The sequence below is a fragment of the Lipotes vexillifer genome, unplaced genomic scaffold, assembly GCF_000442215.2.
Source record: "Lipotes vexillifer unplaced genomic scaffold, Lipotes_vexillifer_v1.1 scaffold443, whole genome shotgun sequence".
Classification (NCBI taxonomy): domain Eukaryota; kingdom Metazoa; phylum Chordata; class Mammalia; order Artiodactyla; family Lipotidae; genus Lipotes; species Lipotes vexillifer.
In genome coordinates this window covers 573,199-590,702 of record NW_006779163.1, presented here as the reverse complement: position 1 = coordinate 590,702, position 17,504 = coordinate 573,199, and the positions used below count along the sequence as shown (strand labels likewise).

The following is a 17,504-nucleotide window of genomic DNA, read 5'->3' as shown; positions in this document are numbered from 1 at the left end:
GGAACCTTGCATCTGCACCAGATTTCTGAGCTGCTGGCAGTCTGCTCCTACCCACTCCCCCACCCCCCAAATAATCCAGTTCTGCCCTGGCTGATCCAGTCATCAGGCCTCGAGTTTCCTTTAGCAGACACCTCTGTTCAGACTTAACCCAACCTCCCTGGAGGAAACCAGGCTCTCAAGGGGGGGGGGGGGGGGGGGTGGGTATAAGGCCATTGGCTGCATCCATGGGACAGGAATTCTGAGTGTGCGACTTGAGCGTCCAACAGGGCGTGCAGCCCATAGACCCACAGCTCTGGAAGCACACACGCAAGCACGTGATGGGTGTGAGCGTGTGTCCACACGCGTGTGTGCGTGTGTCAGCGTGGCCGTGGGCAGGCTGCCGGCACAGAAGGGAGAGTGGGCAGCTGCTTACGCACAGGCGGCGGGAGGACCTCTGCCTGAAACACCCTCCCGCCCCTGGATCCCAGCCAGGGTGTCTTCCCCGGGGAGGGAGGAGGGGGCCCAGCTTCCCCAGGGCCACCTGGGGTTGGGGACGGTGGTCAGAAGCCTGCCCCTTCCGGGCCAGCACTGATTCGACCTCTCTTCTCTGCAGATTTTCCGCCGTGCGGACAAAAATGGTGAGTTTCCCTCCCAGGCTGTCCCCTGAATGAGGACCTGACTCTCTCTGTTTGGGAGTGCAGGACTCTGTTCCTCAGTTTCCCCATCTTACAATGGCACTCTCCGTAGTTCCTACTTAGTAGGGGAGCCGTGCGGATTCAGAGAGCAGGTGCTGGTGATGCTGTGATGCCTTGCCCGTGGTAAATGCTTGGTGTACTTTAATCTCATGCAGCTGGGCTGGACCAGAGCAACCCAGGCGGGGGCCCAGGAAGCCCCCAGCCTCACTGCAGGCCCTTCCTGGGCCCTGGCACGCCTCCTCCTCAGAGCCACCTGATACAGTCGGTGCTGTTGCCCCCATTCTGTCAACTCCGTAGTGGCCCAGAGAGGTTCTGTGACTTGCCCGGGGTCACCCAGCTGCATGAAGACAGTCGAAGCTCTGCCGCGGACCCCAGCAGATTTCCCCACTTCACGCGGCTTCCCGAAGAAAGTGAGCACATTGTCGTGGCCAGTGAATTCAGGACACTCCACTTCTCCTGACTTGCTGGAGATGTTCCACCCTGGACCTTTCTGGAAGGCAGGGGCCAGAAGCTAACAAGGTTTACCAAGGCCCACCTGAGCCTCACAGTGGCCACAGAGAGCGTTTGTATAAATACCGTAGTCATTATTCTTGGGCCGGAAGCAACTCTCTGTGGACTTTAACCAAGGCACAGCCCCTCTCCAGGCCTCAGTTTTGCCACCTGTAAAGTGGGGTGATAACACGTAATCTGTCTGCTTCCCTGAGCTGTTGGGGAAGTGCAGGGGGGAGATGGGTGGTGAACTTTTTCAAAGAGAAGCAGGCAGTGCTCAGTGTTGATTTATTCATCCATTGAGAAAATACTAATTAAGTATCAAGGCCCATGCTGGGGAAGGAGTGGGGAACAGATGGCGCATCGCTTGCCCACCCCCGCCAGAGCCTTCAGGCCCCTGGCCCTCTCGTGCGTGGGCTGGATGTCAAGATGGCAGCACTCCTCCGGGCCCCAGCACCCCTCCCTCCTGACCCTGGGAATTACCGTTGAGCTGTCCCCGCACTGTGTGGTGGGGTAGAGCGTGAGACCTTGGGGAACAGCCCTGGGCTGGAAGCTAGTACCCAGGGGTCTCCCTCTCTCACCCACCGTCCCTGCGTGTGATGGTGGCCCCTCCTAGGCCTCCTGGGATACAGGACCGTCAGATGGAGCAAAGGAGCAAGGAGAGGTGGGGGAACTTGAGTGGCGCTCGAGAAATCGTCGTGGCATCGCGGCCTGAACAGCGTCAGAGACTAGAGAAGGGTGTTTGGGGGCGGCCTCTCTCTACCTTCTCTTGTGCAGACGGCCTGGGGTCATCACCGTGTGTTGGCCACGCCCCTCAGCAGATGACGAGGTTTTTCCAGGGAGGGATTTGGGCTTGTCCCTGTCGTGGGCCCGGCACACAGTAGGTCCTCCGTAAACGGCTGCTGGCTTCCAGATGACGGATTCATTCACCGCTGGGAGTGCGGTGTGTGTGTCCCTGGGATGCAGCCGTGTGGGCCTGGCTGTGTGTCACCGTTCATGCTTTTGAGAATGTGTGTGCACATGAGGGTTGAATGGCCGTCTCCGACTGCTGCTGTACATACCAAGGGTGTGTGTGGAGCTGTGTGTGTGTGTCTGTGTGGGTGGGCATGTGGCGCCCTGGTCTCCCTTCAGGCACACATGGGGTTTCATCCTTGTTGCTCATCCCCCGCCCCCCTGCACCCCGGCCCATCAGAGGCCGTGTTTCCACCCCCTGAGCACAGCTGCGGGGACCCTCGACTTTACTCCTGCGGTCCCCACAGAGGCTGAGCCCAAGCCCACTCCTGCCCTTGGGGCCTTCGTCTTCCCGGCCAGCACCGGTGGCCGTGGGGGGTTGTCACCAGGGTTAATGGGGGGTGTGATTATGGTTCCCAGGAAGCTTCCCGGGCCTGTGAGAAGGAGGTAGGGCCCCCGCTTTGCTGCAGGGGCTGCCAGGGCTCAGCCACCTACCAGCTCTGTGAGCTCAGGCCAATCACCAAACTCTCAGGGTCTCAGTGTCCCCATCTGTAAGTGGGGATAATCATAGTAGTGCGCTCACTTCCTGGAGACATATGCTGAGGACAGGGGGCAGCCTTCTGAGCAGGGGTGACCCCTGTAGGGAGACAGTGCCTGAGGGAGGGTGTACCTGTGGCTGGGGGGGGGGGGCTGTGGGGGGGGGGGGGGGTGTGGTGAAGCTCGGGTCTTGGCGTGCTGTAAGGAACCAGCGAGCCCTCACACCAGCTGATGAGCGATGAGTGCCTTGGAAAACGGGCCTTGGTTTGTCAACAAGTGTTTGATTCTCACCCCATGCTTCACGGGGCATCCACCATCTGGTGGAGACTGCCTGCAGCTGTGGAGCATCTATTAGGCACCAAGACGTTAATAGACCTCATTTGACGTTCCCTGGGCTCCTAGTGGGAAAGGCATCACACCCCCGCCTTTTCTACAGGTGTCAAAAATCAAGGCTCAGAGAGGACAAGTCAGAGATCGCAGATTCTCAGGTGGGGAGCAGAGCGGGCGGTTCTGATTGAGCCCAGCCCAGTTTGCCAACATCGCGTGGGCAGGGAATGGATGCTGGCTCTGCCCCAGTTGTCCACGGAAGCAAGATGCCGGCCCGGGGCCCCCGGCCACGGGTTGGAGTGGAATCGGCCTTTGGGATCACAGGAACAAGGGCTCCGGCTCGGGCTGGCCTGGCCTGGTGGCTCCCAGGACAGAGGCATATTCGTGGAGGTGGAGCTGGAGACTGGGCGTGGCCCCCACGGGGAGGCAGAGAGTGGGGTGCCTGCCGGGCAGCCTGGAGTGTAGGACCTGGAAGGGTGGTGTGGCGGCCGGTGGAGGGGTGGGTGCCAGACTGCGTTTCCTCCAGGGAACAGGGACGCTGGCAGACTCCTGGCATTTGAAAGGTCACTGCAACAGAGGCTGAGCTCGTGCTAATTAGTGAGGACACCTGCAAATGGCCCACTCGGGGCAGGGGGCGTCCTGGAGGTGCTAGGCCCTGTTGCTCGTCTAATTGGACAGAGGCCCTAGCAGATGTTGCTTCCCTCGTTAGCTGATATGGGTTCAGTAGAGCTGTGGTGAGACTTTCAAGCTAAATGTCACCGAGAAGGCTTTGTGCTCAGGAGGCCTGGCGGGCCTCTCTCTGCCTATCTCCTGAGTGCGGACTGGATGGAGGTGCCTGGATGCGCAGAAGGAGATGGTGGCAGGGATGGTGCCGTGCCCGTGGCAGACGTGACTAATCAATTACAGCACGCTTCCACTGAGTCCAGACTTGGCTTCGGCTTTTCCACGTAGCCCTGTGGCTGGGGGTTTCCACACAAGACCCTGCCCCAGGTTGGGTCGGGAGCATGGACTCAGGAGCCAGGTGGCCTGGGTTCGACCTCCTGCTGAGGGACCTGGGCAAGTCCCATAACTGCTTTGTGCCTCTCTGCTCTGTAAACTGGAGGTGATGGTATACCTATGTGGTGGGGTGTTGTGAGGACCAGATGTGTGAACACACAGAGCCTGTGTGTCTGCCCTGGTTCTGCTCCCTGGCTCCTGGGTCGTCATCAGTCTTGTTAAAGGAAACCTGGAAAGTGTCCTCTTTCACGGAAGACAAGGACCATAACTTAGCATTTATGTATGTCACGGCTGGTATCGTGCACTGTTTATGGTTGGTTTCTGGGTCTTTATGTGTGAATGGGGGGGATTGTTTTGTTTCGGGGGGACTCTGGGTTTTGAAAGTTAGAAATTCATTCTCCCGTCTGTGACATTAAAACACGAGCCGGGAGAATTCCCTGTTGGTTCAGTGGTTAGGACTCCGGGCTTCCACTGCAGGGAGCACAGGTCCGATCCCTGGTCGGGGAGCTAAGATCCCGCATGCTGTGCGGGCAAGGCCGAGAAAATGAAAGAAAACAAAACAGACCTGAGCACCTGGGACAGGAAGTTGGAGGCACGCCGGACGTTGCCCCAGCCCCCCACGTGCAAGCCCATGCCCGCTCTCCCGTATTCCCCCTCTCTCAACACGGGCGGAGCGGAGCCCAGCGCAAGGCGTGAGGATCTCCCTCTCCCTACTCAAAGTTGCCCTACTTTGAGCCCCTGCAGAGCTGTTGGCCGCAGAGATAGAAGCTCCAGAGCCTTTAAAATGTACGAGTGGCTTCTGCCTGGGTCCAAGTAGGTCTGCCGTGTCTGATTGGGCGGGGTTGTGCCCTGCTCAAGGGCAGCTACTCGAGAGAATTGAGAGCCTCAGATCCAGCCTGCACGGCGCTCCCCTCACGTGCTCTGATGGTGTACCGCATCGCCCCCCCCCCCATGAGGAAACGCGTTTCTTTCTAATCAACACAAAGTGCCATGTGGGCTCTCGAGGGCTTTGACTGCAGACTTGCCAGAAGTACTGAAGGGGGTCTGCAGAGAGGGGCTGGGGCTCACCCGTTTCCCTGGCCTCCGCTGTCTCCCACAGATGCAGCCCCTTTAAGGAGGAGCAGGAAGCTAAGATCAGTGAGGAGGGGGCTGTGGCTTCCGGGATGGGATGGGGAGGTTGGGTGTACTGAGCAGGAGAGCCCAGGTGGGAGGAGCAGAGGCTGGAAGCTTGGGGAGTTGCTGGAGTTCTGCTGGGAGCCCCTCTCTCAGGGGCCTGGCTGCCCCCAACCCATGAGAACTTCCCCAGCAGATGCTGGTACCCAGGGCAGCCGCAAGTGGAGGCCGAAGAGGTGAAACGGGGTGGGAGGCGTTGGGACAGATACGTCAGCTGTGAGGGCCCCTTGTCCAGAGCCCAGCCCCTCCCCATACCAGAGCCCCAGGCCTGGCACCACCACCTCCCCCGGGGTTTGGCATCCTCAGGGCTGCATCCGTGGCCCGGTGAGTGCCACCATTGGCAGCGGGCTCACGTCAGACCCTGTGAAGGCAGAGTGGAGAGGGGTCATTCCCTCCCCAGAATCTGGACCCGGGTGCTGAGGCAGAGACGATTGAAGTGTGCGGAGGTGTTCTGGGTTTTTGGAACCAACAGAGGGGGGTCATCAGACTGCCTCCAGGTGGCCAGGTGACTGGGAGAAAAGGTTGCCTGACAGGCTCAGGTGTGCTCTATCTACTTGTTGACTGTGGGGCTTAATGAGCCCCAGCATTTGCTGGTTTGGGGATTATCTGTAAATGGTGTTGGTCTGTTAGTTTGGGAATTAGCTAGATGAGTCTGTGATCTCCGTGAACTGGAGTTGGCTGGTTAATTTGGATTAGCGGCACCGGCAGGGATGATCTGAGCTGGGGTTTATCTGCTACTTTGGGAATTAGCGGGGTAGGCGGGGGATTACCTGGCTGGAGTTTCTCTGTTGATTTGGGAATTGTCTGGGTCTGGGGATGTCCCATCTGTGAGACACCAGCTGCTCTCCCCCCACCCCTTCCTCGCAGATGACGGGAAGTTATCCTTGGAGGAATTCCAGCTCTTCTTTGCAGATGGCATCCTCAACGAGAAAGAACTAGAGGGTCTCTTCCACACCATCGACTCCGACAATACCAAGTGAGCTAAGTCCTGGGGGCTGGGGCTGGGAGGCAGCGTTTCCCTTCTCTCGCAGTGGCCAGTCTCCACTGCCCACTCCCCTGGAGGCACAGAGACCTCAGAGTCCCCAAACCAGCTAATCCGGAAGCCCCATCTGTTTGGCCCCGACTGGCCGGGGGATCTCGGGAGTGGACAGGTTGATACTGCGTTGGCAAGTGTTTGTCTTTTCTGAGCACACATGGCGAACCTGGGAGAGACCGTAGATTTGCAGAATATACACCGGATAACGAAAGGGAGAGATGAGCCACCTTGACCTAGTTCGGACCCCAACGCCTTGTGCTTACCCCCGGTCTCACCATGAGCTCTGTGATCCTCTCCGGATCCCATCTTAAACCAAACTGGTCCTCACTCTGACCTGAGCTCTCCTTCTCACCCTGTACCTAATCACTTTTTCTCCAACCCAGCCGGAACCCTAACCTGTGTCTCAGTCAATCCCAAACTCGGGCCGCAACCCTCAAACTCTAAATCCCTGAATCGAGTGCAGAGCGCGCGTTGTACTCACACATGCCGACCCTTCCCAGCCTGAACTCCAGCTTTGCCCTCTCTGAGTGATCCCCAGGCAGCTGAGGCCCGAGCCCCTTTCTCCACTCCACACCTGAGTTCCTCGGGGCTGTTTGGAGCAGATTTGATAAGCTGGGTTCCCCTGTGACAGGCTAGAGATGGTCTGGACGACGAGCTGCCACCAGGCCCGTTGACAAGGGACACAGCACGGGGGCGCCTGGGGCCAGAGTTGGGGCTGTGCGTCCTGGGAGCCAGGGTGGGGCAGGCAGAGGGGGAAGGGCCCCTTGAAAGAAACGGCTTCCTGCCGCAGACTCCAGGGGAGTCCTTTGTTTCTGGAGCGAGATGGAGGGTCTGAGCAGTTCCTGCAGCACCCCAGGGAGCTTGAAAGGGCTGCGGCAGGTGCCTGTCGATTATTCATCCTCATTCGGGCAGCTGGGTCTGGGAGGAGGCGTCAGTGGTGAGCGTATGTGAGTGCGGGCGGGCGGACTTCCCACTAGCGAAAGCCAGACCTCTAAAGACCTTTGGGTGTCTTCTTTCCAACGTTCCCCGGAGTGTGAGCTGTAAACACCCCCTCCTTGGGATGCTAACCAGGTTTTCTGCCCAAAACTGTTCACACGGCTCAGAAAGGTCAGTGAAACGCTACTTTGAGCACAGTTAAACAGGCTTCGTTTCTGCAGGACTTGTCAGAACTTTTCACCAGGTGATGCGGATTGGGGGAACCTCCAAGACAGAGTTTGCATGGCCTTTTCCCGGAAGCCTCTTGACGGAACCGGCACACTCTGTAGGCCGGCGTCTCTCAGTGAGGGAACTGGGGCCCAGAAAGGGAAGGTTATCAGAACGTGCACAGAGCTCAGGTCCCTTGGTGTCCGCCGCCAGCACACCGCCCCGCCATGTCTCCGTTCTGAAGCTGCTGCCTGCGCCTTCCCCGGCGTGTTCAGCCTCCTCTGAGGGACAGGAGGATCCCAGGCCTGGAGTGAGAGCAGGGAGGGCAACCCGCACCCCCAGCAGAGCCCAGGACCCAGCAGGCAGGGATGCCGGGGGCAGTGCGTTGCGGGAGAGTTCTGCTGACAGCGTGTAATAGCCATGGGCTATTCCCCTCGCTTTTCCCAGCCCCCGGTTTAGCCCCATCTGCTCCTGATGTGGTGGGCAGGCTTTGGGAGAGGAAAGGGGTAGTGAAGCATGGTGAGGTGCTCAGACAGACGCACAGACATGGAACCCTCTGGAGGGGGCGGCATCCTTCACCTGCTGTGCCCGCACCTGTAAAGCCGGGGTCACAGCGCCAGCACAGAGGGTGAAAAGAGAAGAGGCCCGGGAGGTGTTTTACCAGCCACACTAGGCTGTGCTCGCTAGGGAGGGAAGGAGGGCGGGAGGCACGGGACAGGCCAGTCTCTGAGTCCCTCTCATTCTCTGTCTCTGCAGCCATGTGGACACCAAGGAGCTGTGTGGTAGGTGCTGGCTGTGCAGGGACTGAGGCTTGGCTGGGGTGTGTTTTCTGTGAGGGGAGAGGCAATGAATGAGGGGCACAGACGGGATTGGTGAGAGGGCCCAGGGGGAGGGGCATGATCCTCCTATGACCTGTGACCCCTGCCTTCCCTTCCCCCAGATTACTTCGTGGACCACATGGGGGACTACGAGGACGTCCTAGCCTCCCTGGAGACCTTGAATCACTCTGTCCTGAAGGCCATGGGCTACACCAAGAAGGTCAGCGAGCGTGGGTGGCCCTTGGGGGTCCAGGGCTTGAGTGCTGGTTTGGGTCTACATTTCCCCAGAACATCCTCGTGCGAGGGTGCCTGGATTTGTGATGACAAGTGTTGGGCGAATCTGGCTCTGAAGTGGGCTTTGCTTGGGGCTTCTAGAGAGAGTGAGGGAAACTGTGAAGTGCCTGGAGTGGCTTGCGGAACGGCACTAACAGTGTCTGATTCAGAGCGTGAGGCCCTTTCCCACAGCTGGGCTTGGTCCTGGGATGGAGTCCTAGAAAGGGAGCGGCAGTCACCCTGAGGACTCCAGGGTCCTTGGACAGGTGTCAGACCTGATGATGCCACGCCCTTTACAGGGTTTCGGATGGGGTGGCATGGGGGTGGACTTGAGCATCTGAACTTGACCGGGAATCTGAGGGTGTCTGGGGTGAGAACGCCGTGTCCAGACGAGGAGACGTGAGCTGGGCAGTGGATCCATTAGGAGTGTTGGGAGGGAGCCGGGGGCAGGACTCTTTGCATGTCCTGGAGAGAGGGCTCGGGTGTGGCTTCAGAGTCTGTGCTCGCAGGCCTGTCACCTCCTTGTTGGCATTTATGCCCTGGAGGAGGGCAGAAGGAGGGAGATGGGGCAGGTTGTGGGCTGGGCGTCATTGTAGCTCAGATGGGCATAAGCAGCCCACCTCCCAGTTCCGTTTCCCACCTGTGAGTCTGCACCGGCTCTGGCTGGTGTTTCTTGGGGGAGCGGTGGGGTGTGTTCCTTCTCTGTATCCACAGAGAAGAGTCACCGTGAATTTCCCAAGGATCTATGACAGCCAGGATTAAACGCTCACTTAATCCCCCCAGCAACCCTGTGGGTAACGGCACTCAATCATAACTATAAGTGACATAACCATGGAAACATAGCTTTCATAACTATGGAAACAGGCTCGGAAAGGTGAACCCCGTAGGGTCGTGGCCAGACAGCCAGAGCTTCCTCCTGAAATGGGAGGGGAAACTGAGTCAGGGACCTGGCCGGAGGTATGGAGCACAGCATGGGACCAAGCTGACCAAGGCATGTAGGAGGGAGTGGGCCACGCTGTGATGGACATGTCATGCCCGAGGGCGTGCAGCCTATCTGAGCTGTGGGAGCTCAGAAAAGACCAGCCCCACCTGCTGGTTGAGGCCAGGGAGCTTAGCTGATGAAGTCAGCCAGACCAGGCTGAAGGACCCCAGCCAGTCACTTCTCGTTCTGAACCTCAGTTTCTCCATCTGTGGAATGGGAGCATTCATAGAAGGCAGCATGGAAAGCCCCCAAGCTCTGGAACCCTTGTGCAGTGTGTCATCCCCAGCCCCGCTCCTCACGGCTGAGTGAGGCACACTGGATGCCCCCATGGGACTCCTTGCGATTGAACTCACCGCCTTGAGCCTCAGTTTTCAAATCTGGGAATGGAGCCACTGCCCAGCGTATTAATAAAACGCGTACTTGTTTCTTGGTCTTTGGGCATAACTATTCAGAGATGTGACACAATTCTCTATCAAGAGACGATTTTATTTTAATTTTTAAATTTTATTGGAGTATAGTTGACTTACAATGCTGTGTTAGTTTCAGGTATACAGCAAAGTGATTCAGTTGTACATATATTCATTGTTTTTAAGATTCTTTTCTCATATAGGTTATCACAGATTATTGAGTAGAATTCTCTGTGCTATACAGTAGGTCCTCGTTGGTTATCTATCTTATATGTAGTAGGGTGTGTGTGTTAATCCCAAGCTCCTGATTTATCCCTCCCGCCTCGCCACGTTTCCCCTTTGGTAACCGTAAGTTTCTTGTCAATACCTGTAAATCTGTTTCTGGCTTTTTCTAATGTCTTCAAAATATTGTGTTTTTTTGGTTGTTTAAAAATTTCTATCAGAGTATACTTGGTTTACAATGTTGTGTTAGTTTCAGGTGTACAGCAAAGTGAATGTTATATGTATACGTTATTTTTCAGATTTTTTTCCCATATAGGTTGTTACAGAATATTGAGTAGTGTTCCCTGTGCTATGCAGTAGGTTCTTATTAGTGATCCATTTTATTTATAAGAGTGTGTATGTATTAATCCCAGCCTCCTAATTTATCACTTGCCCCCACGTTTCCTCTTTGGTAGCCATAATTTTGATTTTGATATCTGTGAGTCTGTTTCTGTGTTTTAAATAAGTTCATTTGTATCATGTTTTTAAAAATTAGATTTCACAGATGAGCGGTATCATATGATGTTTGTTTTTCTCTGTCTGACTTCCTTCAGTTAGTATGATCTCTAGGTCCATCCATGTTGCCGCAAATGACATTATTTTGTTCTTTTTTATGGCTGAGTAATATTCCATTGTATGTATGTGCCGCATCTTCTTTATCCATTCCTCTGTCGATGGACACTTCGGTTGCTTCCATGTCCTGGCTATTGTAAATAGAGCTGCAATGAACATTGTGGTACATGGCTCTTTTTGAGTTATGGTTTTCTCAGGGTATATGTCTGGTAGTGGGATGGCTGGGTCGTATGGTAGTTCTATTTTTAATTTTTTAAGGAACCTCCATACTGTTCTCCATGGTGGCTGTATCAATTTACATTCCCACCAACAGTGCAAGAGGGTTCCCTTTTCTCCACACCCTCTCTAGCGTTTGTTGTCTGTAGACCTTTTGATGATGGCCATTCTGACCGTGTGAGGTGATACCTCATTGTAGTTTTTTTGTTTTTTTTTTTTGGTTTTTTTGGCTGTGTTGGGTCTTTGTTGCTGCGCGCAGGCTTTCTCTAGTTGCAACGAGCGGGGGCTACTCTTCGTTGCAGTGTGCAGGCTTCTGTTGTTGTGGAGCACGGGATGTAGAGCACAGGCTCAGTAGTTGTGGCACACAGGCTTAGTTGCTCCGCGGCATGTGGGATCTTCCCAGAGCAGGGGTCGAACCCATTCCCCCTGCGTTGGCGGGCAGGTTCTTAACTACTGCGCCACCAATCCCTCTGATTGTAGTTTTGATTTGCATTTCTCTGGTAATTAGCCATGTTGAGCATCTTTTCATGTGCTTTTTGGCCATCTGTATGTCTTCTTTGGAGAAATGTCTACTTTGATCCTCTGCCCAGTTTTTGATTGGGTTGTTTGGTTCCTGTTGATATTGAGCTGCGTGAGCTATTTGTATATTGTGGAGATTAAGCCCTTGTCGGTCGCTTCGTTTGCAAATACTTTCTCCCATTCTGTGGGTTGTCTTTTTGTTTTGTTTATGGTTTCCTTTGCTGTGCAAAAGCTTTTAAGTTTAATTAGGTCCCATTTGTTTATTTTTGGTTTTATTTTCGTTAGTCTAGGAGGTGGATCAAAAAAGATATTGCTGCAATTTATGTCAAAGAGTGTTCTTCCTATGTTTTCCTCTAAGAGTGTTATAGTGTCTGGTCTTACATTTAGGTCTTTAATCCATTTTGAGTTTATGTTTGTGTATTGTGTTAGAGAATGTCCGAATATCATTCTTTTAAACTGCTGTCCAGTTTTCCCAGCACCACTTATTGAAGAGACTATCTTTTCTCCATTGTACATTCTTGCCTCCTTTGTCACAGGTTAGGTGACCATAGGTGAGTGGGTTCATCTCTGGGCTTTCTATCCTGTTCCATTGATCTACATTTCTGTTTTTGTGCCATTACCGTACTGTTTTGATGACTGTAGTTGTAGTATATTCTGAAGTCAAGGAGCCTGATTCCTCCAGCTGTTTTTCTGTCTCAGGACTGCTTTGGCTATTCGGGGTCTTTTGTGTTTCCACACAAATTTTAAAATGTTTTATTCTAGTCTGTGAAAAATGCCATTGATAATTTGATAGGGATTGCACTGAGTCTGTAGATTGCCTTGGATAGTATAGTCACTTTGACAATATTGATTCTTCCAATCCGAGAGCGTGATATATCTTTGCATCTGTTTGTGTCATCTTCGCTTTCTTTCATCGGCGGCTTACAGTTTTCAGAGTACAGGTCTTTTGTCTCCTTAGGTAGTTTTATTCCTAGGTATTTTATTCTTTTTGATGTGATGGTAAAAGGGAGAGGATTTTAACATCTACCAGTACAACCTAAAGCAGTTTTCAGGATTTTTGCTGTTAGGGTGTACCAAAGGCTGCATGATTTCCTAGTGATGGTGGTGATGCTATGATAGGTTGTCACAATGGTGACTGGCATTTCTTGCATGTTTTCTAACCAGTTTTTGTTTGGAGAAGTGCAGCTCGTTGATTATTTCAAATACTTCTCTTGCATCCATTGATTTAAGGTGACTCATTTGCTTTTGTAGATAGGCAGTCATAGTATCATTGTTAGCTAGTGTAGTTACTGTCTTCATTTCTGCTATGTGTTCCTCCTGCTTCTCTGTTGTGTCCTGCTGCATTTACCCTGAATTCTCACACATTGTAATGACACTACGTCAGACATCCTTGTTTTGCTCCGGATGTTCAAATGCATCTCTCTAGTAGTTCTTCACTAATTATAATATTAATAGCAGCTCTTATTTTAGAAACCTTCAGTCTGTTAAAAAATATTTTTGTGTTCCCTTCGTTAAATGTTGCCTTAAGGGGTGATAGTGAATTTTTTTTCAAATACCTTTTTGGTTTTTTTTTTTCAGGGATCATATGATTTTTCTTAAACTGTTGATGGGGTGGATTCTATTATTAGATTCTCTCCTTTTGAACAGTCCTTAGCTTCCTGTGATAAACCCTAATTGGCACATTATTCTTTTACCACGTTGCTGAATCTTGTCACTAGCTGAGTGGTTTATCTCTGTCTCTATCAGGAATTGAGATTGGGTGATAGGGAGTGTATTGTAGGTGGTTTTGAATATCTTTCGGTGTGTGAATCAGCTTCTCTAACTTAGAATCATGTTTCTATTCAAAAATAGAAAGAATTAATCCATAGGCTTGGGTGGAGGTACTAAACAGGGGGAGGGGATTATTATAATAGTGAGTTTAAAGTCAATCCTACTTTTAGGTAAACTTTTGGTGTCAATTTTAGTACATTTTTAAACAAAACTTCCATGGACTTTTTCAATTTTATGATCGATTATGCATAGTATGTTCTTATGATTTTTTTTTAAATTCTAAAACATTGAAACAAAACAGGCACATAATGCAGATTACGTTTAATAAAACATCTGCTGTTACAGCTCAGGTCTTGATTTAAATTTTGTACTATTTTGCTACATTTCAACTTCTATTTAACAGAGTTTTGCCTGTTTTAATTAGTTGTTTCTAGAAACGAGCCCCTGACACGTTAATTTAAATTTAATTTATACAGTATGTTTTCTCCTGTATTTATTTTTTAAATTCTTTCCTTTAAAACAAAATCTTTTGTATTGAAGTTTAGTTGATTTGCAGTATCGTGTAAGATTCAGGTTTACAGCACAATTCAGTTTATATATATATATATATATATATATATATATATATATATATATATATATATATATATATATATATATATATATTCTTTTTCAGATTCTTTTCCCTTGTAGGTTATTAGATAATATTAAGTAGCATTCCCTGTGCTATACAGTAGGTCCTTGTTGGTTATCTGTTTTATATATAGTAGTGTGTATATGTTAATCTCAGCTTCCTAATTTATCCCTTCACCCACCACCCTTTCCCCTTTGGTAACCATAAGTTTGTTTTCTGTGTCTGTGAGCCCCTGTTTTGGATATAAGTTCATTTGTGTCTTTTTTTTTCTGTTAGATTCTACACGTAAGCGATATCATGATATTTGTCCTTCTCTGTCTGGTTTACTTCACTTAGTATGATAATCTCTAGGTCCATCCATGTTGCTGCAAAGGGCGTTATTTCATTCTTTTTCATGGCTGAGTAATATTCCATTGTATATACGTACCACATCTTTTTTATGCATTCCTCTGCCAGTAGACATTGAGGTTGCTTCCATGTCTTGGCTATTGTAAATAGTGCTGCAGTGAACAGTGGGGTGCATGTATCTTTTTTTTTTTTAATTTTTATTGGAGTGTAGCTGATTTACAATGTTGTGTTAGTTTCAGGTGTACAGCAAAGTGACTTAGTTATACATATACATATATGCACTCTTTTTAAGGTTCTTTTCCCATATAGGCCATTAGAGAGTATTGAGTAGAGTTCCCTGTGCTATACAGTAGGTCCTTATTAGTTATCTATTTTATGTGTAGAAGTGTGTACATGTCAATCCCAATCTCCCAATGGCTCCCTCTCCCCCCTTACCCCCTGGTAACCAGAAGTTTGTTTTCTACATCTGTGACTCTGTTTCTGTTTTGTAAAGAAGTTCATTTGTACCCTTTTTTTAGATTCCACATATAAGCGATATCATACGATGTTTGTCTTTCTCTGTCTGACTTAATTTCACTCAGGATGACAATCTGCAAATGGCATTATTTTCTTTTTTTATGGATGAGAAATATTCCATTGTATATATGTAGCACATCTTCTTTATCCATTCCTCTGTTGATGGACATTTAGGTTGCTTCCATGTCCTGGCTATGGTAAATAGTGCTGCAGTGAACATTGGGATGCATGTTTCTTTTCGAATTATGGTTTTCTCCAGGTGTATGCCCAGGAGTGGGATTGCTGGGTCATATGGTAGTCCGATTTTTAGTTTTTTGAGGAACCTCCATACTGTTCTTCATAGTGGCTGTATCAATTTACATTCCCACCAACAGTGTAGGAGGGTTCCCTTTTCTCCACACCCTCTGCAGCATTTATTGTTTGTAGATTTTTTTGATGATGGCCATTCTGACCTGTGTGAGGTGATACCTCACTGTAGTTTTGATTTGCATTTCTCTAATAATGAGTGATAATTAGTGAGCATCTTTTCATGTGCTTTTTGGCTCTCTGGATGTCTTCTTTGGAGAAATGTCTGTTTAGGTCTTCTTCCCATGTTTTGATTGGATTGTTTGTTTTTGATACTGAGCTCTATGAATTGTCAATATATTTCAGCATTTAATTTCTTGTCAGTCGCATTGTTTGCAAATATTTTCTCCCATTCTGTGGGTTGTCTTTTCATTTTGTTTATAGTTTCCTTTGCTGTGCAGAAGCTTTTAAGTTTCATTAGGTCGCATTTGTTTATTTTTGGCTTTACTTTCATTACTCTAGGAGGTGGATCAAAAAAGATATTGCTGCGATTTATGTCAAAGAGTGTACTGCCTATGTTTTCCTCTAAGAGTGTTATAGTGTCTGGCCTTACATGTAGGTCTTTGATCCATTTTGAGTTTATTTTTGTGTATGGTGTTAGAGAATGTCCTAATTTCATTCTTGTAAACTGCTGTCCAGTTTTCCTGGCACCACTTATTGAAGAGACTCTCTTTTCTCCATTTGTATATTCTTGCCTCCTTTGTCATAGATTAGGTGACCATAGATGAGTGGGTTTATTTCGGGGCTTTCTGTCATGTTCCATTGATCTATATTTCTGTTTTTGTGCCAGTACCATACTGTTTTGATGACTGTAGCTTTGTAGTATATTCTGAAGTCAAGGAGCCTGATTCCTCCAGCTCTGTTTTTCTTTCTCAGGACTGCTTTGGCTATTCGGGGTCTTTTGTGTTTTCATGCAAATTTTGAAATTTTTTGTCCTTGTTCTGTGAAAAATGCCATTGGTAATTTGACAGGGATTGGAGTGAATCTGTAGATTGCCTTGGGGAGTATGGTCATTTCGGCAATATTGATTCTGTATCTACTACTGAATCTACTGTATTTATGGTTTTTATCATTATTATTTCCTACCACCTATTTCCTTAGGTTTATTGTTGTTGCTATATACTTTTTCATATATGAAAAGGAATGCCTACATTTTTCTGGATAATAAAGTTTGAAAGTTTAGAAATCCACCTTTGAATGATACTTTCACTGCAGTGATAGATTTTAGTATATAGGATTAATATTTCCTCTCTCAATATTCTCTAATAGTTTGTTATGTGCTCACTTATTTCTCATTTCATGGTATTAGGATAAAACCAAGTAACCAGTAGTTTGGCTTCTATTTTTTTTTATTTTTTTGAGATTTCTTCACTGCATATTATTTTGACTTAAAAAAAAATTTTTTTTTAATTTGGTTGTGCAGGGTCTTAGTTGCGGCAGGCAGGCTCCTTAGTTGTGGCATGCAAACTCTAGCGGCATGCATGTGGGATGTATTTCCCTGACCAGGGCTCATACCCAGCCCCCTGCGTTGGGAGCGTGGAATCTTATCCTCTGCGCCACCAGGGAAGTCCCATATTATTTTGTTTTTATAATTCTCCCATGGATACTTGGGAAGAAGATGTGGATCATACTTTCAGAGTATAAAATCTGAAAATAACTATCCCTTCTTTGTTGTCAAATATGTGTTGTTAAAAGACAACTTTGTAAAAAGGTAAAGTTGTCTCTTGTACAAATATAAAGTATACACGTGTGAAAGATTTTATTTAACTCCTTAATTTGAGAACCAGTAAGATGTTACACTTGTGTCCAAGGAAAATTCAAAGAACATTTGCCATGTATATAAGCAACCAGGAATTCTGAGATGAATCTGTGAATAAATGCAAAATTGGTCACTGTCCACAGGACAATAGTCAGTTGAATTCTGCCAGACAAAATTCATATGCTTTTCTGTGGATGAGAATTATTTGCATTATTGTCAAGTTTTTACATGCTAGAGTTTTTTGTTGTTTTGTTTTAAAATTTTATTTATTTTTTTGGCTGCATGGGGTCTTCATTGCTGCACGCAGCCTTTCTGTAGTTGCAGTGAGCGGGGGCTACTCTTTGTTGCGGTGGCTTCTCTTGTTGCAGAGCACGGGCCCTAGGTGCACGGGCTTCAGTAGTTGTGGTGCGTGGGCTCAGTTGTTGTGGCTCGCGGGCTCTATAGCGCAGGCTCAGTAGTTGTGCCGCACAGGCTTAGCTGCTCCACAGCATGTGGGATCTTCCTGGACCGGGGCTCGAACCCGTGTCCCCTGCATTGGCAGGCGGATTCTTAACCACTGCACCACCAGGGAAGTCCTACATGCTAGAGTGTTAAAAGTAGCTCCCAAACAAGGAAAGACCTAGATAACCTCGAAGGGTATATTAGACAAGGAACCAGTCATCTTTTTTGCCCATTTTAAAGACTTTCACATTTTCCCAGTAATGCCCTTTACAATAGACATTATTTCTAATTCATCTGTCCTGTGGGACACTGGTGA

At 49.2% G+C, this 17,504-nt stretch overlaps 1 protein-coding gene across 1 annotated transcript in view; it reads left to right on the top strand.

Annotated features, from left to right (window-relative positions):
* NECAB2 (N-terminal EF-hand calcium binding protein 2) overlaps positions 1-17,504 on the top strand; it is a 41,013-nt gene that overhangs the window by 2,295 nt on the left and 21,214 nt on the right. The window contains exons 2-5 of the mRNA XM_007452525.1: positions 593-617; positions 6,015-6,123; positions 8,083-8,108; positions 8,267-8,364. Coding sequence (XP_007452587.1) covers positions 593-617; positions 6,015-6,123; positions 8,083-8,108; positions 8,267-8,364 — 258 coding nt within the window. The remainder of the gene's footprint in view (positions 1-592; positions 618-6,014; positions 6,124-8,082; positions 8,109-8,266; positions 8,365-17,504) is intronic.